The sequence below is a fragment of the Arvicola amphibius genome, chromosome 6 (assembly GCF_903992535.2).
Source record: "Arvicola amphibius chromosome 6, mArvAmp1.2, whole genome shotgun sequence".
Classification (NCBI taxonomy): Eukaryota; Metazoa; Chordata; class Mammalia; order Rodentia; family Cricetidae; genus Arvicola; species Arvicola amphibius.
Genome location: NC_052052.2, coordinates 120,834,293 through 120,861,647, shown reverse-complemented (window position 1 = coordinate 120,861,647; position 27,355 = coordinate 120,834,293). Strand labels below are relative to the sequence as shown.

General features: G+C 40.0%; 1 protein-coding gene across 4 annotated transcripts in view; it reads right to left on the bottom strand.

Moving 5' to 3' along the window:
* Amph (amphiphysin) overlaps positions 1-27,152 on the bottom strand; it is a 190,810-nt gene extending 163,658 nt beyond the window's left edge. For all 4 annotated transcript variants that reach the window (XM_038334080.1, XM_038334081.1, XM_038334083.1 and 1 more), the window contains exon 1: positions 27,084-27,152. In XM_038334080.1, the coding sequence (XP_038190008.1) occupies positions 27,084-27,152 (69 nt within the window). The remainder of the gene's footprint in view (positions 1-27,083) is intronic.
* Positions 27,153-27,355: the final 203 nt, after the last annotated feature.

Genomic DNA, 27,355 nt, shown 5'->3' with positions numbered 1-27,355 from the left:
CCTATGAGCTGCAGACTCTGGGAGCAGGCAAATAGCTCAGTCAGTAAAATGTCTACACATTAACATGAAGACTTGAGTTTGATCCTTAGCGCTTATTTTTTAAAAACTTAGGAGGTGGTATGGACTTTTAATCCCAGTGCTGGGAGACAGACAGTGGGGCTGCCCTTGCCAGCCAGTATATAGACTAAGCAGTGAGCCCCAGGTCATAGTGTCTCAAAAAATAAAGTGGAGAGCTCCTAAGAAAACACCCCAAGGGTGACCTTTGACCCCTACAGACAGGTGAACACACACACACATACACACACATACAAACACACATCACACTACCACCACCACCAAAATAAAGAACCTTCATTTCTGTCGTCTTAGTGCTTCCTTGTGGAACTACAAATAATCATGGCGCACACACACACACACACACACACACACACGCACACATCACAGAAATCCATGTAGCTATGTCATCACATTTCCATTTAATAGTGTTTCAGCATAAATAATTAACATCTATCAAATATTTCTCCCTTTCTCCCAGAAGACAAAAGGAACGAAGCTCTTCCGAGTCCCTAGCTTTAGGAGGTTGTGCACTCCGGGAGGCTCTGACTCAGCTCAACGCGAGACATGCAAGGTAAAGCGCAAGTGCTTTTATGTAAGCAGCTATGAATATTTTGATTCAAAAGATGTTCTGTTGTAACTCATTAGCTGTGATTTCTTAAACAGAACTAGATATATTTGTCATGTTTAGGTGAATTCTCTTAATTGTTTTCCACAATGAAAGTCAATTTTTATCATACCACGAGAAGAGATAGAATATGCACAGAATACTCCTACCAAATACTAAGAATATGCACAGAAAGCAACATTATTTCCAATGAGCTGAAGCAGCCTTAAAAAGCCCACTCTAGCCGGCTAGTGGTGGCACACGCTTTGAGTTCAAGGCCAGCCTGATCTACAAGAGCTAGGTCCAGGACAGACTTGATAGCTACAACAAAACCCTGTCTCAACTAAAACAAAACTAAATGCCCACCCTAAAAGGGGTTAAAAACAAAAAGAAAAGGCAAAGTGGGTACATTCGGCAGGCCCTGCCAAGGTATGCTACTAAGCAAACAAGAGTGCACAACAGTTAGTGCAAGAGGTTTATTGAGGAAGGGGAGGGGGGAGTGAAAGGCTGTGTCAGAGTAGGGATGTGCTAAAGAGGCAGACAGACAGAGAGAACAGAGAGACAGAAAAGAACAGAGACAAGAAAAGCAAGAAACAAGAGAGACAGAGACAAGAGAAGCAAGAGAGCAAGCTGTGCCTGGCAGGCACTTTCAAGGGGTATATATGTCCCTCAGCTGATGGGGGAATGGCACCTGGTGACAGACAGGTGGTGACTTCACTGCCTCGGTGGCAGAGGCAGGCTGCTGCTCCAGCAAGTCCCTGTAGAACCCAGGGCTGCCACAGACCGAGTCATCTCACAGTGTGGAAGCATCCTTGTCCTTAGCCTTGTCTACAGCAAATGTATTCTCCTTTAGGATTTATGGAGTGACGACTGTCCATCTTTTGAGCTCAAACATTATAAGCAGGTGGCTCCAAAAGATCCCCAGACCCTCAGTTCCCACAGGTGTCCACATGTTAATCTTCCTTCTAGATGCTGATGGTACATAACATAAAGCTGCCATTCTTCCTGCATGAGGTTGTTAAACAAACACACCTTTGACTTTACGCTTCCCTCTTCCACAATTTTCCACTGATCTGAGTCTTTAAGTATGTAATGTTTTGACACCTGGCAAGATGAGAGCACCATCCTTTCCCTGAGATTTCGTTTGCTGTGATTTGGTGCTGGGAGTGTTTTGACATACGGTAAAGCAGCATTTACTTTCTTTAACCAAAATTATCCAGTCAAATTAAGTCTGTGTTTTAATTTATATTTTGATCATCCTCATCTCATTGCTTATTTCCTTGTTGTGTGGTCCAGGGATGGCTCTCTGCTTGTCATCCCACAATGACATCTATTCAATGAGTCTTCCCAAAGAACACTTTCAACTTCATTGTACTACTTGGTCTTACCCCTTGATTTGTGCTTTTTAACTTGATTATTCCTTTCTCTTTTGTCATTCTGTTATACTTTCCTAGCTTCCTAGCCCATCCACCAGAAGCACAAAATCATTTAAAGTGACAGCTGCCCTCTGTACATAGCATATTCAGATTCCATAGTGTTCATTGTTTGATGTGGCTGGAGTTCGTTCCCATACCATAGCTACATGCACTTGGGATTTATTTATTTTTTTAAATAAAGCCCTTGATAGAATTCCTTGTAAGTTTTTGAGGAGTTGAGTTATGGTATACCTTAAGAACTGTTTCTAATTCTGTGAACTGTGGAGGAAATACAACCTGTATGATTTCTGCTTTTACAGATGTAGTGTTATAATACTGTAGCTTAATGTAGTATTATTCATGTATATATCCTTGAAGCACTGGGAAAGGCACATATTCTGAGTTTATAGGATAAAATAAATCACTCATAGCTTATAACTTATATAAAAATAAACCAGTCATATCCTCTTGTTAATATATGAATATATCTATGTATTATATCTGATGATTGATATGTTCATGTGCGTAAAATTATAGAGTACATACTTGTATAATATTTAGTATTAGCATCAAAAGAATTTGAAATATTTTAAATATTTGTTTAACTTTTAAACTTGTAACTATTACTTAATAGTAGCATCATTAATAGATTTGACATAAATAAATTAAGAATATCTATTTTTAACAGCATTTATTCCAACATTCTATTAATATAAATTTTGTTCATGAGAAAAAGCATTATGAAGCTGAACCTTTTGGTATATGCATGTAGTCCCAGCTACTCTGGAGGCTGAGGCAGGGGAGGACCACCACTGCAAGGCATGCCTGTCCTACAGATTCAAGGTCAGACTTGCAGACTTGGTGAGATCCTGTCTCAAAGTAAAAGCAACAGGAGGCTGAACCCCGAGTGTAGTCATGGAGCGCTTGTCTGGCATTCTAAGATCCTTGATGCAAATTTCATCTTGCTATGGAGAAACCAAAGCCTTCTGATATAAAAATGTCCTTATTTCCTTGTATTATCTCATTAAGGATGAAATTATTGAGCTAAAAGTTACAAGTATTTTGAAGGGCAATATCTTCCCCAAGAGGTAACAAGCTACTTTATGCTTCTTTTTTCAATATTTTCATGAAGAAAAAAAGTCCTCCCAATTTAGATTAACTTCTTCCAATACAAATCAATCCAAATATTTTCATGCCTTATAAATAATTTGTATTCTATTAAGAGACATATAAGCCATCTAGGAACTATCATTGATCCACTTCCCTTCCAAAACACCAAGACTTCATTGACTTTTTAGTCAGTTAAGGACCGTTTAATGTAATGGGGAAATTGGCCATCTATACTGGCAAAACATGTACAGTGTTAATTTTTAAATAGCTCTCTACAAACTTGATATAATGCTTTAGGTGACATAGAGTAGATCATTATTTTGTTGTCTTTATGCTAATTGAGGTCACTGTTATAAACATAACAATAGATTTCTTTTTCATTTTGGAGTCTTACCTAATAACTCTGTGCATCTATGTAGTGCTGGGGATTGAATCCAGGGCTATCTATGGGTTATATGAGGATTCAATACTGTGACCTCAAGTCCCCCTGATATCCCTTGAATGTTCAATCCATGTGGAAGGTATTCTTGTTTATGAAGCAGACTTAAAACAATTCCTTATTTCTCCCAATTAAAGGCTTTTCTTGTGACTGACAGTTGATAGAAATTTTTATATGTTTCCCTTTGTCATAGAAATAAATTTGCAATGAATCTTTTCTTTTCTCGGATTTAATATTCAAATATAAACTGACAGTGGATTCCTAGAGTACCCCACCATTGTTTTAATTATGTGCCTCTACTTCATTCAACAAAAGGACAAAAGCTATCTGATAGCACAAAGTATCCGAAATGCATATCCTTTTACTACTATCAGTCTTCTGCGAGGGTTTGAAAATTGAGATTGAGCTGGGAAATGCTTTAAAATATTCAGGCAGTTTTCTCTGAAAGGACAGTACATCTCTCTACATCTCTCAATATTCTTATTGTATTGCTTGCTTAAAGTGATGGTTCCCTCATACGTATTATTTTATGATAACCAGAATTGACTAAACTTTATAGTTCATTATTGTTATTATTGGTGGCATATTTTTCATCATCTTCTTAATATTAGCTATATAAGAATCTGTAACTTTGTGATTGCTGGGAAGACAACTCATCCAGTAAAATGCCTGCCTCAGAAGCTGAGATCCCTAGTTCAACCCACAGTTCCCATGTAAAGCTAAACTCAATGGTGTGCACCTATAATGTCAGTGCTGGGGAGATAGTACTGGGGGGGGTCTCTGGGACCTGCTGCTCAGCCAGTCTAACTAAATCAGTAAGCTCCAGGTTCAGGGAGAGACTCTGTCCCAAAAACAAATGTGGGGAAGTGATTGAGAAAGACACCTAACCTTGACCTCTGGCCTCCACAAGCATGCGTATACACACACACACAAACATATCACACACATTTAACAAAACTACAGTAATTCTGGGTCATTCATGTTTATTTTTTCTTTTTTCTGTGTATGATATCTCCCTGTGTATGTCTTGTATGTGGATAAGAACACAATATATGAAGGTGTGCAGTAGAGGTCAACAAGGAAATGGGCAGATCTAGCACGCTCTCTCTCTCCCTTTCTCTCAGCTCTTCTCCACAGCCTCTCAGTAGCCAAACTTTGTAACTCTGCTTGTTTCCCATTACTACCATAACAAAGTACATGCAATGGCATATATATATGTGTGTGTGTGTGTGTGTGTGTGTGTGTGTGTGTGTGTGTGTGTACTGTTTATAGTACATATATATATATATGAACTATTTGTTCAGAGGCTCAGATGCCTTGAGTGGATCTTAACAGACTAGCATGAAGTTATGGGCAGGGCTGCACCTTTCCAGAAGCTCTGGAACACTTGTTCATTGCTTTTCTACTTTACAGGCACTGTCCACATTCTACAGTCATGACCACACCACAGCCCAAATTGGACTTCTGATTTTACAACTTTTTATAGGCTCCTGCCTCCCACCTGCCATCATAAAAATTCCTATGATTGCAATAAGGCCCCCAGAGCACCTTACCTCAAGATCCTTAATCACATGCCAAGTCACTCTAACCAGGTAAGGTAGATGACAGGCCCTAAAAGTCAGGACGCAGATATCTTGGGCAATGCTTATTCTGCTTCCCACAGTCTCCAAGTCCTTGACAGGATGCATTGAGGGCATGGTCCTGCCCAAGTCATCTTCTGAACCATGGAACCATGAGGAAACAGGCGTGCCAAACTCAGGGATGCTAAGTAAAATCACTGGCTTTCAAGAATGTTGCTACCCTAAGCCAAAAGGCTGAAGTTGCCTGATAAAAAAAGAAGCTAACAGGATATAGTGGTTCCTAAACTGGCTCTACAGACAAATAATAACATCGTGTAAAGTTCTTGACTTTTTAAAGACTATGCCTTTCTACAATCCCCAAATTAGTACAAAAAAAGTCAATACAACATAAGGCAAAAAATACATCATAAAAATCACACTAAAAGACAGAATTCTGAAGCAAAGAAAAAAGGTACTTGTAAGCAATTTTGAAATTCTTTTCTATTTTTCTAACCTTATTTGGAATAGTTTCTTCTTGCTGCCTAAACACGTCAAGTTTTAAATTACTTCCTTTATTTTTGAGATTATAATAGAATTGCACCATTTTCCCATTCCCTTTCCTCCCACTAGATCCTCCCATACCCTTCCATGCTCTCTCTCTTCCCTGGGGAAGATTATTCTTCCTTCTCAGCAGTCCTTAAGTGATGGCAACTCTTTTTGTATATCCTGTATTTTGAGTCTGAAAGAAATTGTTTTGTTTTCCTTATGGGTGAGTTTTTCCTTTTTCTTTTTGTTTTTGTTTTTGAGGCAGGGTTTTATGTAGTCTAGGCTGACCTTGAACTCTCTATAAGGCCAAGGATAACCGTGACCTTCTGATCCTTCTGTTTCTGATTTCCAGCTACTGGCACTACAGGGGCACACCACCAGCTCTAGTGTATGCAGTTCTATGAAATCTAAGGCAAGGCAAGCACTTTATCAGCTAAGCTACAGCCTCAGCCTTTGAAGAAGTTTTGGTTCTAGTTTTATTGTCTCACTTTGCTTTTTCTTAGAATGGTAATGAAATTCAATTTAAAATGTACCCTTCTAAGGCACAACCTAATGACACTCAGTGCATTCCCCTTGTGTGACCGTCATCACTTTCTACGTAGGGCATTTTTTTACCCAAGAGGAGCCCTGTTATTCATCAGGAAGCAAATCTCCATCCTTCCCTCCCACAAGTCCTTAATACCCTTAATCTGCCATCTCTCTCCATGATGTTTCCATTTATAGTATTTCCCAGAAGTAGAATGATACAATGCACGGCCTTGATGTCTGGAGCCATTCCTTACCGTGATCTTCCTGGTTTCATTAAGCATAAATTTTCTTAGTTTATCCATGCTACTGTCACAGTATCATTTATTTTTAAGGTCAAATCATATTTCATTGTATGATAAGCACATTAATTACCCATTTCTCAATGTCTAGACATTGGGCTACTTCCACTTTTGAGGATTATAAACAACACTTTTGTGAACACTATAATAAAGTTATAACTTGACACACATGGAATATATTAACAGGATCCCAAAATATCAGTATCAAAATCTGTATAAATACAGTCTCTTCTGTAAAATAACACAGTATCTGCATACATACATGTCCCTCCTGTGTGCTTTAACCCATGTCATATTAGTTATAATTGTGCAATGTAACTGATATGCAAACTTCTGTCTAGGGAGCAATGACATGCCTGTGGAAGTCTTAGCTGAACCTACAGATGTGGAACCTGTAGAAAGGGAAGAGGGCACAGTTTTTGTTACATACCTATTTTCAATTTCTTCCAAATTACTCACACTAGTAATCAACGCACTCCCCAGTTCTTCAAAAGAACTGATTTCTGTGACAACCATCAATTTTCCAGGATTCCAAAAAGGCCCAGAAAGTATATGTTTATGGAGATAGTAATTGAGACGTAGTCGAAATTATAGAAATGACACTTTTTCAACTTCATTATCAATTTCTGACAGTCCCTATGGTTGTTTAAATGAGAAATGTCCCCCACAGGCTCATGTATTTAATCACTTGGTCTCTATTGGTGGCACTGTTAGGGAAGATTATGGAACCTTTAGGATGTGGAGCTTTGCTTTGTCACTGGGTTTGGGTAGGGAGGGATTTGAACTTGTGCTTTGAAGCTTGGCCCCATTCCTTGTTCTCTCTCCTTGTTTCCTGGGTGTAGATGAAAATGTGACCAGCCAGCTTCCTGTTCCTGCTGTCACACCTTCCCTGCCTGTCGCCAAGCTTTCCACATCATGAAGACTTTTATCCCCTCTGAAACCATAAGCCAAATAAGCCCTATCTTCTTTACATAGCTTTTTGTCAGGTATTTTTATCACAACAGAAATGTAGCTAATACAATCCCCTAAACTTATATTGCACCCAATATTAAGTCATTTCACCAGCAGGTAAGGGTACCTCAAATTTCTTCATTGTAAAATACTTCTTAACTAAATTTCCAAACAGAATATGCAAATCCTAATGATACATTCTAAATTTTAAGTGCGAAGTTTTTAAATGTGAGGTGTCCAGCTTTCATGAAAGAGGCTACCGTGGCTAGAGGAGAATGAGAGGTCCTCCAGAAACATGGTGGAGCCACAGAAAGGTGAAGAATGTGGGTGCTGGAGAGAAACCAGAGAGAGTGTTTCTATTATTGGAGAGGAGCCTACTATCCGCTAGCTACTCTGTTGTCTAAGCACATGGTAAAATGAAATAGAGAGTCTAGACAGTACTGAGATGAACACCAGAAACTTTGTACAACTTCCCTAGTGATTGATTTTCTTAGAATTGCATAGATCACTGAAGGCAATAAAAATAGATTCTAAGATTTGAAACACCCAGGCTTTGCCAGGTGAATTTTGGTATTATAAACCTATTGCAAATTCCCATGTATCAAGCTTTTTAAAAAGTAGTTATAAGATAGAAGATTTTTCTCTCCTTCTCCCCTGGTGGACATAAGGGACCACTTATGTGACCTAAGTTTGTAAGTGACTGTTTTATGGCACTCCTAAAGTGCTTTGTGAAAGCTACTGAGGATGCCCACACATATGGCATGCGTCTAGGTGTTCTACTACACGGACAGCTGTCCCAGCAACTGCCTCACCATCACTCCAGCTGTTCTGACTGCCTACCATACTATTTGCCTGTGCCTGGTGCCCTCTAGAAGAAGCAGCAGCAAGAACAATGTCACCTGTCTGTTATAAGATAAAATAACCATCTGCCTGGCAAAGCCTCCTGCCTTGCCTTCTTCATATCCCAGACTTTGAAAGAAGACAGGATGATTATTTTGGTTGTCTGCATGTATTAGTTTCCTTTTGATTTGATTGTTGAGCACCATAACCAAGGAAGCTTAGAAAAGAAAGAGTTTAATTGGCATTACAGTCCCAGGGTTGGGTTAGCATCTTTGATGGCAGAGAGTGAGGGCACAGAAACAGGAAACCAGAGCAGGAGCTGAGAAATTACATATTGATCCATAAGCAGGGAGATTAGAGCACATTGGAAATGACACAAGGGTTTTGAAATCTCAAAGCCTGTCCCCAGTGACACATCTCCTCCAACAAGGCCACGCCTCCCAATCATTCCAAAACAATTCTACCAGCTGTGGATCAGGATTCAACCATACGAGCCCTTAGGGACCATTCTCATTCAAACCACGACATCATCTGTGCTTCCCATCCTCCAGTAGACTGATATCACTCTCACTACTGAGACCACTTAGCAACCCTGACAGCCCACAGAAAAAACAGAAGTGAGGGCTCCAATAAAAAAGAGTGAGGGGGGAAAAGGGTCTGGTCACTGCTTGCATGTAACACAGAACATCCCACACACAGTACAAGTGACTGGGCAACTCATCCCTTTAAACCACATGACCAGACTGCATCAGCATTTGGATACAGGCCACCACCACAAGAGGAACTTTCAACTTGTCCATTTCCCCCTGTGAAATCGACACTTAAAATGATGTTCCTACAGAGGTGACAAAGGACATCAAACCAGCAATTTCGATGAACGATGGGCTTTTTTATTTTGTTTCGTTACTATATTAACTGCTTTACTTGGGCAATAGCAGCAAAGTATGTTACTGAAAGACAAAGGAAGGACTTAAGGCTTAAAAACAAATGAGCTCTTGGACCCTCTCCTGTTGGCTAGGAAAGATATTGGTGAGAAGACGTACATCATTACATTGCGAAGCTGAGAGAGGAGCAGGTTGCTAAAATCATCTCAACTCTGATTTCAAGGTTCTGAATACTAGTCAATAGTATCAAAGGCAGACACATGTATACAGCACACAAGCACACAGAAGGGCTCACACACAGCTGATTTGGCATGGAAAAGGCCTTTGTCATCCATGGTGGTATTCTTTATTTCTGTTTTACTAGACTTCCAGAAAAGCCCCTTGAGGCGCCTTGGGGTAGGGGCATGTGTTGGGCCTCCTTTACTTGACCTAGAAAGCCTCCTGTCTAACAGCCACAGTGGCCATTAGCTTAGGAAACCGAACAGTTGTCCATGCAGCACTCTGAGGTACCTGAGGCAACCCTAGAATTTGATGAGAACCGTGCATGAAGGATCCACTTCCAATGATGATTCACTCTCAAACACCCCTCAAACCTATGTTCTCTTGGCACATTGACCCAAAAAAGGACACCAGACAAAAAACTGTGAGTCTAAAGCTAATTTCAACTTAAAGAAAATATATAAAAATCTATTTTAAGAAAATTAGGATACACACACATTTCAGGGTTAGATCACAGATGCTTTTTATCATGATTGTGGGTTACATTCATATTCTTAAAAATCCATTTCTAAAAATAACAGTTTGGTTTTAGTTTACATCAAAAATAGCTCAACAATCATCAATTCATCCATTCCACAAGCATTTCCTAAAACTTACTCTATTCAACTGTAGTGAAAGGAATAATGAATATCATAGAAAAGAAATCCAGAGACTCACAGAAAGACAAGGGCATGGAAAGACACAGACACCGGGGCAATTCAGTTGAAATACTATTCTAAGAGAATTATAATATGCTAGAATTATGTGATTCAATATACTGAGTACTTATTATAACTTACAGGCATGTACTAGACATTTGACTTACATTGTATGCTAACATTTCCAGCATTCTCTGAAGTTATGTTTTCTAAAATCTACAAGTGAGCACTCATTCCAGGAATCTAAGTGACTTTCCAATCAATAGAGTTGCAGAATTCAAATATCTGCAACTCAATGATCCTCTAGTAAGATTGCTTCTTGTTTTATTTAACACCGTCACTGTGAGACAGGACACTGGAGTTGCTGGGAGGCCTTCGGAGCTTGAATACAGGGGAAGGCTGACATGTTATAAGCTGTATCCACCGGCCCAAGTTCTTCCCTGAAGTCTCAACGGTTTTTTTCTCAGAAGTGCTCGTAGATACAGAACTTCCAGGGAAAAGGGACAGGGTGGTGGCTTTCTACTTTAGCCTTCCCTATGGCTGGATCTTTCCAGGGCAAAAAAAATACATAGTCTTTAGAGGATCTCTTCCCCATGGCAGAGGCAGAGGCCCACGTGCCTGTCTGCAAAGGCGCAGAGCAGTGCTGTAAATGCTGTCAAGTGGCTGCCTTCACAGGAGGGCTGGGCAGCTCTTAGCACACCGGAGTGTGACTGAAGTAAAATATGTGTTCTGTGCCAGGCGTTCTCAGTTCAAACAAGGTGCCTCCCCATTTGGCCCAAATAGATGTGTGCAGAATATACTTAGAGCTTCCTCTTGCCATCTCTTCTAAAGAAAGGATGAAAGTATATAAATAGAGCATAAATTTCTCACCTTGATAAATACACTGACATCCAAACAAATTAAAATAGCTAGCATTTAATTCTGTAGAAGTACTACTAATGGTTTCAATTTTTGGAAGATTAGCTCTAGTTCCAACTGCAGGATCAAACCATTAGCGTTAGCATCATGTTTTCTATTTTATAGGAGACATGCAGGTTTAGAAAACCTTGACCATCACCACCCTGGGAAAAGTGAGAAAGTTGGGATTCACGTTCTGAAGCTTCTCCTAAGGCTCTAAACTGCTTACAGACAGTTTTCTCTCAGCCCATCACAACTCTAGCTTATTTTTTCCCAAGGCTACTCTTTCTGTAGCACGCAGCCACGCTAAATAACCCGCCCACAACAGTTTAAGCTCCTCCCACTGGTATCAGACCCAATTCAGGTGAGTCATTCACGACCCAATTCAAATAGAAATATGGCCCAGAGGTCAGACAAACTGCTGCTGCTAAATAAAACTACCTTCCTTCTAAAAGCAAGGCTGTATTAACTAAAAAGTCTGTATTCATCACTATCCTGTTGCTGTTATGAAGTACTGCCATCAAGGCAACTTATAGAAGGCAGGACTTATTGGGCTCTGGTTCCAGATGGATGGGAGTCCATCGCCATATGATAAGGAAGCATGGCAGCAGGCAGACACGGTGACTAGTGTGGAAAGCTGAGAGTTCCTGCCTTAACCCTCAAGCTAGTAAAGAGCACACTGGGAAGTGTGGTAGCTTTTGAAACCTCAAAGCCGGCTTCCAGTGGCATTCTTCCTCCAGCAAAGCCACACATCCTAACCCACCCAAAAAGCTCACCAACTAGGGACTAAGCATTCACACATCTGAGTCTAGGAGGGATGTTCTTATCAAACTGCCCCAGAGGAACTGACAGCTTCTAAGTGCGTAACTGTCTCCCCGGTCTCCTATTCAGAAATAAGGATTTCTCCACTGTGCCTGACTCATTTTTGCTCCGTTTTTGAAACACTCACTCCACTTCCACAGTACAGTACTGGATAGGAGGTTGTAAAAGTCAATGAAAAATAAATAAATAAGAATTTTTATAAACATAAATACTATAAATATGAATATTTATTTTGAACTATATGAAATTGATGATGTTTTAAATGTTGTGGACACCAAAAATCTATCAATTTTGAATACTTCAAACTAAATCTTTGGGACAAATGTTTAACTTCAGAAAGAAAAACTAAAAAGAACCCAGTAGCTTCTGCAGAAAGAAGTCTCTTTCTCTCTCACATCACTGTGCCAGCTGAGCAGCCCAGGTTGCCAGGAGACCTAGATTCCTGTGATGTCACTGTCTTGTTATAATTAATGCATGAAATGGCATGAGTCCATCATGCAGCATAGAACAGCATCTCTACCTCCTGTCATCCAACCAGGTCAACCAAAATTGTCCTAACAGTTTGCCTCGCTTTAGGAAAATCCAGTGGATTGAAAAAAAAAAGACTTCTTTGAAGTGAAAGAAATGTGTCTGTGAGGCCCCAAGCATTTATATATGTGAGTACACCTAGATCAGCGATGGCCATATAAAGGAACTGAGCTGAGGGTGACTTTATATATGTGAGTACACATAGACCTACGATTGCCATATAAAGGAACTGAGCTGAGAGTGACTTTATATATGTGAGTACACACTGACCCATGATTGCCATATAAAGGAACTGAGCTGAGAGTGACTTTATATATGTGAATACACACTGACCCGTGATTGCCATATAAAGGAACTGAGCTGAGAGTGACTTTATATATGTGAGTACACACTGACCCATGATTGCCATATAAAGGAACTGAGCTGAGAGTGACTTTATATATGTGAATACACACTGACCCGTGATTGCCATATAAAGGAACTGAGCTGAGAGTGACTTTATATATGTGAGTACACACTGACCCGTGATTGCCATATAAAGGAACTGAGCTGAGAGTGACTTTATATATGTGAATACACACTGACCCGTGATTGCCATATAAAGGAACTGAGCTGAGAGTGACTTTATATATGTGAGTACAAACTGACCCGTGATTGCCATATAAAGGAACTGAGCTGAGAGTGACTTTGTCAAAATGCAGAGTAGATGCAAGAGGATTTTAGCCATGCCCCACCCCCAGAACTAAATAACAACAATCTTGTGACAAAATTCCCATCCCAGAAGGTTAGAGGTGTAGTTTATCACCAGTCTAGTATGGAGAAGGTCCTGACTGCAATCCCTAGCATTCGAGGAAAAAATATATCACCACAAGGGATATTCTGAAATAACTGAAACATTTTCAGCACTTGGAATTTTTCAGTGTTTGGTTTGATTTGGTTTGGTTTGGTTTTTTTCACTATTTTGTTATTCAACTTGACACAAGTTAGATTTATCTGGGAAGAGGAACCCCTATTGAGAAAATGCTTCTACTATATTGGTCTGTAGGAAAGTCTAAAGTGTATTCTCTTGATTAATGATTATTGGGGGGCAGATCAACACACAGGCATTGATATCGTCTTTGTTTTGGTGGTCCTGAGTTATATAAGAAAGCAGGCTGAGCAAGACATGGAAAGCAATTCACTAAGCGCCCTTTCTTCTTCCATGGGTTCTGCTTCAGTTCCTGCTTCGGGGTTACTGTGCTGAGTTCCTGGCCTGACCCTCAGTGAGAGGGTGCTTGCTAATGGAGAGCTGAAAGGTAAAGTAAACTGGTTCCTTTACAAGCTGCTTTTGTTTGTGGTGTTTTATCACACTAGAAACCCTAACTAAGACACTCAAAGGAATTACCTCAGACATTCCTTTGTTGTCTCTAAATTATCATTTGAGACCATAAGAATCCAAGGTATAATGCCTTTAATTGCTTCAGTAAAATATCATGAGAAATGATGAGGCCAACTCTGTATTTCAATCTATAGTATTTCAGAAAACCTGACTTCCCTGAAATAAGACCTCAAGATCAAATTCCAACTGCATAGTTAACTAGTGAAACAATCTCAAGCTAATTGCCTGACTTTTTCCTATCTGTGTGCCCATCACTTCATCTATAAGAGGGTGTCTATAAGAATTATGTAAATCACTCACTGTGCTGCCTAAAAGATAGTAACATTCAATTTTTTTGTAAACAAACCAGGAAACACAATTTTAGATACTTCACAGGCCGATTTCTGTAATTCTTCACTTCCTTTTGAGTATTCCAAAGACCATAAAGAAAAATAAAACCTTAAACTCCCACCTTCTAGAAAGTTATTTCACTTGGAGTGTTCTGCAGTTTTCCTCCCAGCCATGACAGTCTGACAAGCTCTGCTAGAGAAGAAGAGAGCCTTTCTCTTCAAGCACAAAAGAAAACAGAGATGAGGGAAAATCCTAATTATTCCCTCTCCTCCCTTTGAAGTGAGGATAACACCAGGATTAGAGGGGAGTTATACCCTTATGTCCCACTGAATACTATAGAAAGATCTCTTTTTTGATTGTCCCAATAACAACCTAGGATACAACTATGTAACAGTGGCTGCCTAAGGTAACCAGATGAAGAAGACCTAAAGTTTATTTTCTCTACGCTGTTCATGAGACACGTGTGGGGAAGACAGAAACACTTGGAAGTCAGGCTGGGAAACTTGACACATATGAAGATGGCTCCAGATGTCATGGCAGTGGCCATGTGACTTTGTGGAAGTTTAAATCAGAGCCCATTGGTTTAGCCAGATGACTCTCAGGAGAACCCAGAGTGAGGTTATAAGATAATGCCATGCCATTGGGTCTTGTTGCAGATTATACATTAGGAACTCATATACAAATGAAAGAAAAACCACCATTCATGTGAGCGCCCTGTGAACAGGAGACAAAAAGATGGCAGTGTTGGCAGAGACTGCTTATTCATTCCCGGCTGCTCAGACCCAAAATAATCACACAGAAACTGTATTATTTGCAGTACTGTTTGCTCGATAGCTTAAATGTACTTTCTAGTTAGCTCTTATATCCTAAGCTAACCCATCTCCATTAATCTGTGCATTACCACGAGGTCATGACCTGCCGGCAAAGTTTCAGCAGGCTCCTGCAGAGGCGTCTGTCTGCTATGGCAGCTACATGGCTTCTCTCTGACTTCGCCTTCTTTCCTCCTCTATCTGCTTGGAATTCCCACCTTGCTCTATTCTGCTAAGCCATTGGCCAAAACTGATTTATTCATTAACCAATAAAAGCAACAAATATACAGAAGGACTTCCCACGCCATGGCAGAATACATGATCTCTTCCCTCATGCACTATTTGTACCACAATCCTCCTGATCCTCATCCACACAGACAGTATCTACACCACGTTCTACACAGGGCAGATGCAGCATGAGTTAAAAAGTGGCCATTCTCCTACCACCTATTTAAAATCAAAATGTTCACAGTTCTATGGGGAGACATATCCCTATGAATATACATAATATACAAATAAAAATGGCATATTAACAGATTAATGAGTCCTTTGGGCATAGAATAGTGAATAAATACAACTTGGTTCAAAATATCCAACTTATAGCTAAAATGTGTAGACTTTCTAAACTCTCACAATTTATTGAGATTGCAAATTTGATACACTATTTTAGGCCATACCTCCAAAAGATGAACAGTGTCCACCCTAAGGACGTATTCAAAACATACTGCTGCGATTGATTGTCCTCCCAAAACTCTTTGGATGGGAAGTGGGCTCAGAGTGCAATGAAGAGGAGGTAGTGGTACCTTTAAAAGGTAGCACCTCTTAAAGGTGATCAAAATAAATCACTGGGTGTCCTTGGGTGCTCTCTATTGTGACAAAACACCATAACCAAAAGAAACTTGGAGAGGAATGGCTTTATTTCATTATACAGCTCCCAGTCCATCATGAGGGGAAGCTGAAGCAGGAACTGAAGCAGAGGCCATGGAGGAAGGTTGTTTCTGAGACTGCTCTCTGTGGCTTTCTCTGCTTGCTCTTTTATACAACTTCAAACCCCTGCTCAGAAGCAGTACCACCTACAGCAGACTGGGTCCTCCCACACCAATCATGATTCCGTATATTAAAATTAACTAGAATAGACGAAATTCACAAAGACAAAGTAAAGTAGAGGTCACACACATTCTGAATAGATTTTATCCATGTAAAGAAATTTTAATAGTAATAAAAGTTTCCTACAAATAAAAATATCAGGTCTACATTGCATCACTAGTGAATTCTTCCAATATATGTAAAATAAAATCAACATGAATCCTTTGAACACTTGTAAAAATGTGAAGGATGAGAGAATGCATCCCTACTCGCTCCAGCCTTTACAACCTAGATCCAAAGTCAAACATCATAAGAAACTACAAAGCAGTATCTGTTATGAATAGTGGTGCACGTGCCTTTGAGAAAATAATAAAAAGGTTTCCTGGAAAATGGAGCTCTTTCTTAGTAGACTCAAATCTTCCTCTGAGTTTTGATCATTTCCTACCATCACTTTAAGCAATTTAATTACTTCTCAGACCATAATTAAACAGACATGAGCAGAGTAAGTATAAATATTCCTAAAATTCACTCATCAGCTGTTACCTACAAAAAAACAAGCAACAGTTTGTTAGCTGATATTTCATCTTCCTGTGTCTTCTGAGATTGCTGCATCAGCCAGCACTGCTATAAATAAAGACTGTTCTTTGTAGACTCAGATTACACAGAATACATAATGCTATGCAAGCAGTCATGCCATGTACTCCATTCTCAACAAGAAAGTCATTTGGTCTTTGACATACTTCCAATTTGGCTTCTAAAAAACTGAATGATGTCTTTGACATTTAGGTAGGCTTTTTGAAAAATAAGGCTATTCTAAAGCATCCTATAGGGCACTATTTACCCCCACTTCTCTGTCCTACATTGGATGCAAGCTTTTTTATTATCCATATTAGAACACTACATGCTCACAAATAGAGAATTCAAAAACAAAACCCATCCAGGTAGTGGTGGTGCATGCCTTTAATCCCAGCACTTTGGAGGCAAAGGCAAGCAGACCTCTGTGAGTTCAAAGCCAGCCTGGTCTACAAGAGCTAGTTCCAGGACAGGATCCAAAGCTATAGAGAAACCCTATCTCAAAAACAAAACAAAACAAAACAAAAAAAGCTCAACCCAAAAGCACTATGCTTTACAATATTCATCATGCCCTAAAACTACCAAAGGAACTTATTTAAATATAGATGCTCAAGTCTTATTTAAGAGATTCTGATTTGGGAAACTGGTATCTGGATCTAGGAAGCTGCATTTTAACACTCCCCAGTGAGTACACCTGGCCACACCACCTGGAAGTAGTTGATTTCCAGGTTCTTTTTTATTTTTAAGGAGTAATGATGGGCCATGTGGACCCCCAAGAGGCCCTGAGATGTAGGTCATAGGTTTTATCTCTCAGTTCAAGAACACTGTTTCAAAGGACACAAACATTTTGTTAGGATGAAGGATAAATCTAGAAACTTTTCCCTAGAGATTCTTAAAAACGAGCTCGTTGAACAGAGACAATAGGAAGGAAATAGAACTAGAACGTGTACTATACAATCTTAGGGTTAGAGAACCAACACAGTCCATAGCAATGAGTAAAATATTGAGTCGCTTTAGTGTGAAGGCATAACCTTATTCTGCAGCCTTCTAGGCCATGATACCATGAGAGCATTTAAGGCTTGGTCTATCTGTGCTACTTAAGAGTTTGCAACCATGACTCAGTAAAGATGAGAAGATTACCTAAAATTAGAGATTGTCCTCTCAAGCTGTAAATTGTTGTGAAATAGAATTTTTGTTCAACTATGTAAAGCTGTGTTGCGTTTGTTTGTCTTGCAGAATAATAGTTTAACTGTGTAAAGATGTGTGGTGTTTGTTTATACTGCAATTGTTTAACTTTGTAAAGATGTGTTTCTGTTTCACCTCGCCTGCCTAATAAAAAACTGAATGGCCAAACAACTAGGCAGTAGAGGGACAGGCATGCCGAGTGGGCAGAAAGAATAAGTAGGAGAAGGAATCTAAGCTGAGGAGAAAGTAAGGGAGAAAGAAAGGGAGACTTCTGGGAACAGCCAGCCAGGCAGTCACCAGACAGACAGACAAAGAGGAGGCAGGAAAGCAGGCTAACAGAATGAAAGAAAGGTTAAAAAAAAAAAAGCCCCACAGCAAAATGTAGATGAAGAGAAACAGGTTAAATTAAATTATAAGAGCTAATGGAACAAACCTAAACAAAGGCCAAGCATTAAAACTAATAATAAGTCTCCATGTCATTATTTGGAGCTGGCAGTCCAAGAAAACTTACTCCAGTAAATCATCCCATACTGATTATTCATAGATCCAGGACCATTGCCTACAAAACAAGCAAGGAAATACCCACAAGAAACAAGCTGGCATCAGTCTTGATATGTTTCTCTCTTCTGTCTCCTCCTTTTTCTCTACACTAATGTGCCAAAAATTGCATATGTACACATACCTAAGCAACTAATTAAATGTGAGGATTTCAAATGTGATCAAACCTTTTAGAGACAAAATAATCCTTTATATGTGTGACATTTGAAAATTTATGATTTACTTTTATTTTGAACTTCTGATAGTTTAAGATAAGAACCCATAGTCTAAAAACATCCATGAAAGCTAGCTGAGTTGGAATGTACTGCTTGGTACAAAGGAGTTTTGTATGGCTACTAATTCAGAGGGTGAGTCATCTCAGATCCAGTATCTTGACTTGTGCCAAAAGGCCAAGTATACCTCTAAAGAGCCCTTCAATATATGAGCTGAAATCTGATTTCACTAAAGAGGAACTGTCACTAAGATTGGAACATGTTAATTGGGAACTCTTTTGCATAGTTAAACATCTAAATGGTGGGAGATGTCATTACAAGGCCAATATTTACAGCTGATTCCATATTCTATATTATGATTTTTATTTATGCTCAATGAATATATTCAAAGAGCAAGAAGCATTGTGGTGGTTTGAAAAATGATCCCCAAAAGAAATGGCACTATTAACAGATGTGTCTCTGTTGTCACAGGTGTGGCCTTGTTGGAAGAAGTGTGTTGCTGTGGAGGTAGACTTTGAGGTCTCATATATCCTCAAGCTACATCCAGTGTCCCAGACCACTCCCTGCTGCTTGCAAGATAAGATGTAGGACCCTCAGCTCTTTCTCCAGCACCATTTCTGCCTGCATGCAGTCATGTTCTCCAGCATGATGGTAATGGACTAACCCTCAACTGGAAGCCATCCGCTCAACTAAACATTTTTTCCTTTATAGAAGTTGCCATGGTCATGGTGTCTCTTCATAGCAATAGAAACCCTAAGACAGGCATGGAGTATTTCCTGAATCCTATGTTTAGCTCATTCCTACCCACACTCTACATGCCCAAAGCCTTCAGTCCATCCAAAAGATCTTAGTTTAATATCAACCTTCTTTATACAAGGATTTCCAACACTCTTCCTGGAGTTATTTCCCTGCAAACAAGCATATTTTTCCATGCAGAAATTTTTAGTAAGATTTTTAAAAATAATTATGGAGTTTCTTGTATGTGCAAAGATTTAGCTTTCTTCCAACTCCTGCTCTTCTGTATGGATGAGGAAGACAATTTTGTTGACTGCTTTGTTTCAAGTACAGACATAACTTAGAGAAAGTTCAGGTCCAGATGCAGACTATACAACAAAATTGTCACAATAAGGCAAGTGATATGAAATTTTCATTTCTTACTGCATACAAAAATTATGCTCACACAGTATATTATTATGTATAAAAATTACTATACATACATAACAAAATATTTTTTATTAAAAGGCAACAAAATCATTTGAAGTTGTTAGTTACCACAAATATTTAGTGTAATACTAATAAATATTTTTATTGCTATTATTATATGATATGTGTGCTTCCAGCAAGGGCCTTTCACATATTAGATTCTTAAGAAATGTCTTCAAAGCCGGGCGGTGGTGGCGCACGCCTTTAATACCAGCACTCGGGAGGCAGAGGCAGGTGGATCTCTGTGAGTTCGAGGCCAGCCTGGTCTACAAGAGCTAGTTCCAGGACAGGCTCCAAAGCCACAGAGAAACTCTGTCTCGAAAAACCAAAAAAAAAAAAAAAAAAGAAAGAAAGAAATGTCTTCTACTTGAGTAAAGAATTTTGCCTGATGACTTAACAATAGAATAACTATTGATTGTATAAAGTTAGCATCCTGTAAGGATGGGGGTTAGATGCCATCACAACGTGCATTTAGACAAGGGCTATGAGCATTTCATTAAATTAAAGACACTTTAAGATAGGAAAAACACATATATGTTTATTAATATGTCTCATTTTCTTATAGTCAAGCTTCTTCACTCATTAAAAAGGCTTTCAACTAAATAACTGTATCAAATAAGATGAAAATGACTGAACTTGTGGGTTTCTGATTTTTGTACATCTATTCTAAATAATGTGGAGATAACCAAGACTGGTAGATGCTTATGGAGTAACATTTTAATTATCTCAAAACTAAGACCTTATCTATGGCTTCATACAGCTTTCCAAATCAGAGCTTTTTTTCAAATATGTTCAAGAAGTACAATTCCAGCTAAGGAGAAGACTTAAATTTAGACTGTGAATCAATAAGAGTGCAGGTTAAGCATTTTCTTGTTGAAAGGCAGCCCACCAATGTATCCCCAGAAGTTGTGATTATTAGCACTTTAATTCTGCATGGTACCACATACAGGTATATTTTATATGTACAGCCATTATAATCTTTTACAAGTAGATTTCTTGAGCCCTGTGATGTCTGCATTTTCATCCTGTGATGTTAAACATTATTAAGAATGTTGAGAAAACTGTACTTATGACATAGGAAGTTTTATATCTTCATTCCCTGCACAGAAACCTTTCAGCCCACTTACTTTCTTCAGAGTTCTACTCAAATGATTCCTGTTATAAGTGCTTAGAAATTTTTAAATTGCATTTGAATAATTGCATAGAAATTTCCACTTTAAGAAGTGAGAAAAATACATAAAATTTAAAAATATATGTTCCCATACCTAATTCCTCCTTTTTAAGGTCCCTTAAAATATTATTTTATGTAAAACTTAATGACATGTATATATTGATATATAAAATTATATATATGCCTATATGCATATAAACATACACAGCTCCCCAAATAGGTCGTGTTACAAGCATAATAGTCACATTCCTTATTGTTTAAACCTAACTTCCTGTCATCCTAATTCTCAGCTCTTCTTATACTGGAGAAAGGAAGATGCCTGGGCATATGGCTTTGTGGGAGAAAAAAAATCAAAGAAAACCTCACTTGAACAAGAATGTCCTGTGAACAATTATTTCTCATTTTCACAATTCCTAATTCTAACAGAGTGGGGAAAGATGTCTGAAGAGAAGTTGTTCTGGTCTGGTGATTCTACAACAGAATACCTGAAAGTATATAATGTATAATGAACAAAGATTTATCTGTCACAGTTCCAGATATTAGGATATCTAAGGCAGAGGAACCAGCATATGACCAGAGCCTTCATCCCCTATAATCCCATGGCAGGAGACTGATGTACAAGAAAGAACAAGCGATCACACAGCAGCCCCAAGCCCTAATGAGTCAGCATTCATCCATCCCGAAGGCTCATGTCTCTCATGACCTAAGCCCCTCCCCAGGCTCCTCTTTACAATTCTGTTATCTGAGGATTAAGTTCCAATATATGCTTTTTGGTGGGCAGTCAATTCTCAGAAGGAGGAAAAAAAACTTATAACACATGGAATAATCAACAACAAAGCCTCGGGGAAATTTTTAAAGGGAAACCATGGTATGTCCCAGCTATACCAGCTATTCTTCTGTAAGCAAGACTCACAGGAAGAATATTCTAGGCAAACATATACACATATACATGTGCACACATGCATGTAAAAACCATCCTTACATCTAATAATAAGCCTTAATGTCGCCACCAACAAAGGAAGAATTCCCAGGAAACTCCCATGCCCCATTTCTAGGCATGTGCTAGGAGACAACATTCCCTTTCTTCTCATTTCATTCAACTGGCATTGGGAAGAGCCACACAAGTCTGTCAATATCTGATCGACTTATAAAAATGGAAAATCCACACAGTTCAACCTAGTAATTATAAAATTTCCATCATGGAAGGGACAAAAAAGAATCATAGATTATATGATAGCTTCACAGAGAGAAAAGAAAACAACCAGCAAAATCATTAATATAATTTCACAAAAATCAAAACAATCTTGATATTTGAGTCTCCTTTAGAGTGATGTATTTACTGCTTAGCACGGTGGCACATATTGGGGAGAAATAATCACAAAATATGACAGCATATAGATATTTTCCATAAAACAAGAAAAATACAAACCATGCAAAGGAAAGACATGCAATAGACTTCAAGAAACAAGTCCCTAAAGGAAATAAACAAAATTACCCAATAAGTAATTGGCAACTGAGGAATAGACTCTCTTAACAGAATCAACACCGAGGGAATTAAAAAGCTTGAACTTAAAAAGACAAAGAACTAGAAAAAGAAGAGGACAGATCAGTGTCTAGAATGACATAAATGACCCAGTAACTTGATCTAGAGGCACCGTGCAGATATCCGTACACAGACACTCACTAGCTGAATCTGTAGCCATTTTTGTTATAGCATTGATGGGGAAGGGGAAATGCGAATGACCTGAGTCCTTATCTGTCACTATCATGACATATCTGTCACTAAGCATGGATGCTTAAACCCCTTCCGAGCGGTGGAAACATAATTTTAAGAAATCTTGTGGTTAGTATGAATTGCCTCTAAGAAGCAAAGCTAGAGGTTGAGGAAGACAGGACAGACACTGGTAAGTACTTCTTACTAATATTTCTGAGGGTTTTTTTTGTTGGTTTGTTTCATTTTGTTTTCTTATGTTTTTCAAGACAGGATTTCTCTGTAGCTTCGGAGTCTCTCCTGGACTCTCTCTGTAGACCAAGCAGGCCGCGAACTCACCGAAATCCGCCTGCCTATGCCTCCCCAGTACTGGGATTAAAGGCGTGCGCCACAACCACCCAGTAATATTTGTTTTTTAAAGCAAAAGAATCATTAACTAGAAAAGAATGTTTAAATATTAAATGGTGAATAATTAAATTTGTGGTGATTTACATAACCCTGGGAAGGAAAATGCCTCTTAAGGATCGCTTGGTGCCAACTTTTCTTCTTCTAGACCAGTATCTACTTTCTTCTGCTCGGAACTTCTTCTTTCACTGTGAATCCACCTTGGTCAAGGGCCCTCTCAACCCCCAGTTATTTTAGCAATGGTTTATGATTCAGGCCCAGTCCAACTATGATTTTGGTCCTTAAGTTAATAGGAAGTTTTCATTTTTAGAAATGGATACAAGATCCACTGAAGCCAGTGAGTACTACAGCCCCATATATATATATATATATATATATATGTGTGTGTGTGTGTGTGTGTGTGTGTGTGTGTGTGTGTGTGTGTGTACATATATATATATATATATTCTATGAGAATTATAAAGAAAAAGCATTTGCTTTCCTGGAGCCCCCAAGTAAGTAGAAAGACACCTGAGCTCTGATTCCATGCAGGCCTCAAGTGTGTCTTGTCCTGATTTAAACAGGCAATACCATGGAGCACAATGGGCAAGCACTGGCCTGCTCAGGTGCAAATCTGATTTGCTATGAGTTAATTGTGTCATCAACTTGTTCCTCATCTACAAAATTGGAGTAGTAAAGGTCCCTGAGTTGATTAAGTGATTTAGTATGTATAAAATACATATATATGCATTCATCTATATCAATTCAAGTATGCATAGGTGTGTAACTTAATACATATATGTAATATAGTAAAAATCATTTAACTATGTGCAAGGTAAGTTATTTTCTAGTTTTGTTATGCATTATTAAATTCCTCTTTTCTTTAAGTTGGTTTGAGTTTTCTGATAGTTAACAGAATCCTGGCTTACCCACCCACCCAACTGATAGATTTATGCATCTTCTCATAAGCATAAACACTGTCATTACCATAAAAACAGTATTTTTAAAGTAAATAAAAAAGCCTTAAAATTAGTAGCATTATTGCCCTTGCATACAACAAGATGGAGACTCTGTAGCTAAAACAGAAAGTTTCACAAATTGAAAATAAATGAGAATGTAACAGTTCTGTTTTCAAAGAATGAACAAATGACATTAATAATAAACTACTTTTCCCCATGATACAGCTAAATGTTATTACTTAGAGTTGGCTAGTGTCTGATGGACTGCTGGAAAGAAAAAAAAAAGTATATATAAATACTCAGGAAGCAATTCAGCCATAATAAAAATATGCAAAATTATTTTTAGAAATTGGCCTAAGGTCATAATTAAGATTGTGGGTAAATATTCTTCCTAGTATCACTGGCTTGTGTTTATATAAAGAAGCACTGAGAAATGAATAACCAAAAGCAGAATTCATTAGTCTGTATGCCCCAATATTATATTCAGTCATTTTATGTGCTGATATAAAATACGTACATGAATAGGAGGCATTTCACCATTACTAAATGAGATAAATAGGTTCCTCAGTTGTTCAGTGAAGGCCTGTTGAGTTTATAAATGTACGTACATGTATGTGGAAAGTCTAGTAGACCACACATCAGATGATAGTACAATCTCTGCACACCGTCTTAGCCAAAAGGCTGAGAACTGAAGACAGTAAAATCTCTAGAAGACAGAACTATGAGATCCCTAATCTGTTGGATTTAGTTCCTACTTACACGTATATTTAATTTTTCCTTCAATGACTTTTAACTGACATTCAGGAAAAAAACATTTTTTTTTTTATTTTAGAAAGTTGTAAGTCACCTCTAAGGGTAATTTCAGTAAGACATTTGCAGACAAACTGTGTTCAAGCCATTAGAAGCAGAGCTAAAAAGAAATTCAACCTTCATTAATAAAATCTGCTTTAACCAGCCAAGGAGCAAAGGGTCTGACTGACGTGTGTGGCATTCATCGAGAGTCTACACTGGGGAGGAAGAGACCAAAGAAGCAGAAAGAGGGGACCAATGGGGAAATTCCAGCAAGTACAGCTGCCAGTTGGGCTTTGCTGAGCAGCCGTAGCCCCTTGTACCAACCATACTCCAATGCTGCCCAGTTTCAAAGTCGGGACAGAACCCCTTCTCTCAGCCTCCTGGTGTCCGAATTCCCCACACTAGCACAACAGGTACAATCCATAAGCAACAGTCCCAGGGAAGAAAACAAGAGATTTGAAACCCTGTGAAGTAGGAGGACCATTGAACTCCCTGTTATAAAAGAGTGGGCACCACCACCAACTGCCAAAATAACAGACATTGAACCTTAAGCAAATGAAGAAAAGAGCTGTCAACCGTTCATACAGGTTAGGATGCTCTGTCGTAAAAGATTGCAGGCTCCTTCATTTATTTGGAACATATTAACAGCTGGTGACCTAGATTAATATGTAAAAAGCAGACCATATCACAAAATTACTTCACAGATGGAAAGCCGACTCAGTGAAAGCCTCAGAGGAAAGATTCATGCGAATATTTTAGTGGGAGGGGTAGCTACAAGTGGGCGAAATAAAATGTGGAAAAATGACGACAAAGTCCTGTCCGAGTCTCAAGGTGGGCAAACATCTCGTATCTGGCTATTTCCTGGCCAAACACCCAGGGGATGGAAGGGGGCAAGTAGTCTGCCTAATTCAGCTTCTGAGGGAGTGGCAGGAGGATCCTGGAGTTCAGGATGAGCTTGGGTAGATATTAAAAGCAATACAATCCTCTTACAGCACTGGGAGGACGCATGAGTGCAGGATGTGTGCAGGGAGGGAGGGGCTACAAGCAGCCACTGAGCCTTGGCCCGGGGAAGGACAGAGATCAGTCAATGCTCCCAGGCTCAGCTCTAGGAGCAGCCCGAAGTGGGGGCAGCTTGAACTTCGGTAAGTGCTGACCAAGTGAGAAACAAAGAAAATCTGATTTCCAGAAAGACAGGAAAACACCAGAGACCCTCATTCCAGGGACAGAAATTAATGTCATATGAAATAAGTGCAGTTCGGTTTACCCCAGGATCACTAGCCCAGGTTCATGCTCAAATACATTGTTCAAGCTCCCATATAAAACGCCCTTCGCTCAGGACAAATGAAGACCTCTAATTAGAGGGGTCAGATATAGCAATCAGGGAAGCTGGGGAGCCCAATGCCTTGTAAAACACCCCCTCGCACGCCCAGAGCTGGGCTTGCTATGGATCTGGGTTGAGTTTGTGCACATCCCTCAGGAAGAGACATAATTTACAATTGCTAATTCACTCCGGAGCTTGCGAAACAACCGCGACCCCAGCCCCTCTGATAGGACTGGGTTTTGTTTTGCTTCTTCTTAAGCAGAGAAACCAACATTTTAAGCAGAGACGTGCAAAGAAGAACTCTGAGATTGGGGTTATTTTTGACCTTCCAGAGGGCACTGGATTCAAAAAGGACACGGATTCAGAGGGGAAAGTGTGCATTCTCTGGAACTCCAGTTAAGCACTGTACGAATGTGTTGATTGTTTATTATCCGTCCCATTAGTCCATGCACATCTGGGTGTCTTCTCTGCTTAAGTCTTTCGTTTCGACCTCACTCAAACAGGCACAACACCCCCACCCAGGAAAACTGGATGCGACAATCTCCCTCCCGGATCTGCGGCCACGGACGCCTGAGCTGCGTGCTGGAGAGCCCGAGCTCAGGAGGTGCGGGCGTCAGGCACCGAGAGATGGAGGAGCCAGGGAACGCAGCTCAGGGTGCAGCCAGAGAGCAGCTGCACCTGCCATCCCTGGTCCCCGGAGGCGTGACTAAGAGAGTGGCCACCCTAAGTGAGCTCTGGTGATCTGGTGCACTCTGTGCCCGGGAGACCGGGAGTCTGCGGGTCCCTGGCGTACCCTCTGCCGTGCCGTGCCCACGCTGTCTGAATGGATTCTGCCTGGCTGCAAACACTGGGCGCAGAGACAGGGGACTCCTCCATCTACTCCCTCCCAGGCTCCGCAGCTCGCCGCACCTGGACCAGCGGCCCTGCAGCGCGCAGCCTGCCAGAAGCCAGCACCGCCGTCGGCGCCAGCACCGCCTCGCGCCACCTGCCCCACCGCCCGCCACCCTCTGCTGACCTTTTCCTGAGCTCGGTTGAGCCGCTTCTGCACGTTCTTGGCGAAGATGCCGGTCTTGATGTCGGCCATGGCTGCTGCGGTCCGCAAAGCTGGAAGAGCAGAGCGCGCAACGGGCCGGCAGCAGCGCGGAGGAGCCCAGGAAAAGGAGGAGGAGCAGGAGGAGGAGCAGCAGAGGCGTGTGGAGCGGAGGCAACGGGTGAGGGAGGGGCGCGGCGGCCGGACCGGCTTAAGGAGAGAGAAGGTGCGGCCACTAGGGGTGGTACAGCCAGGAG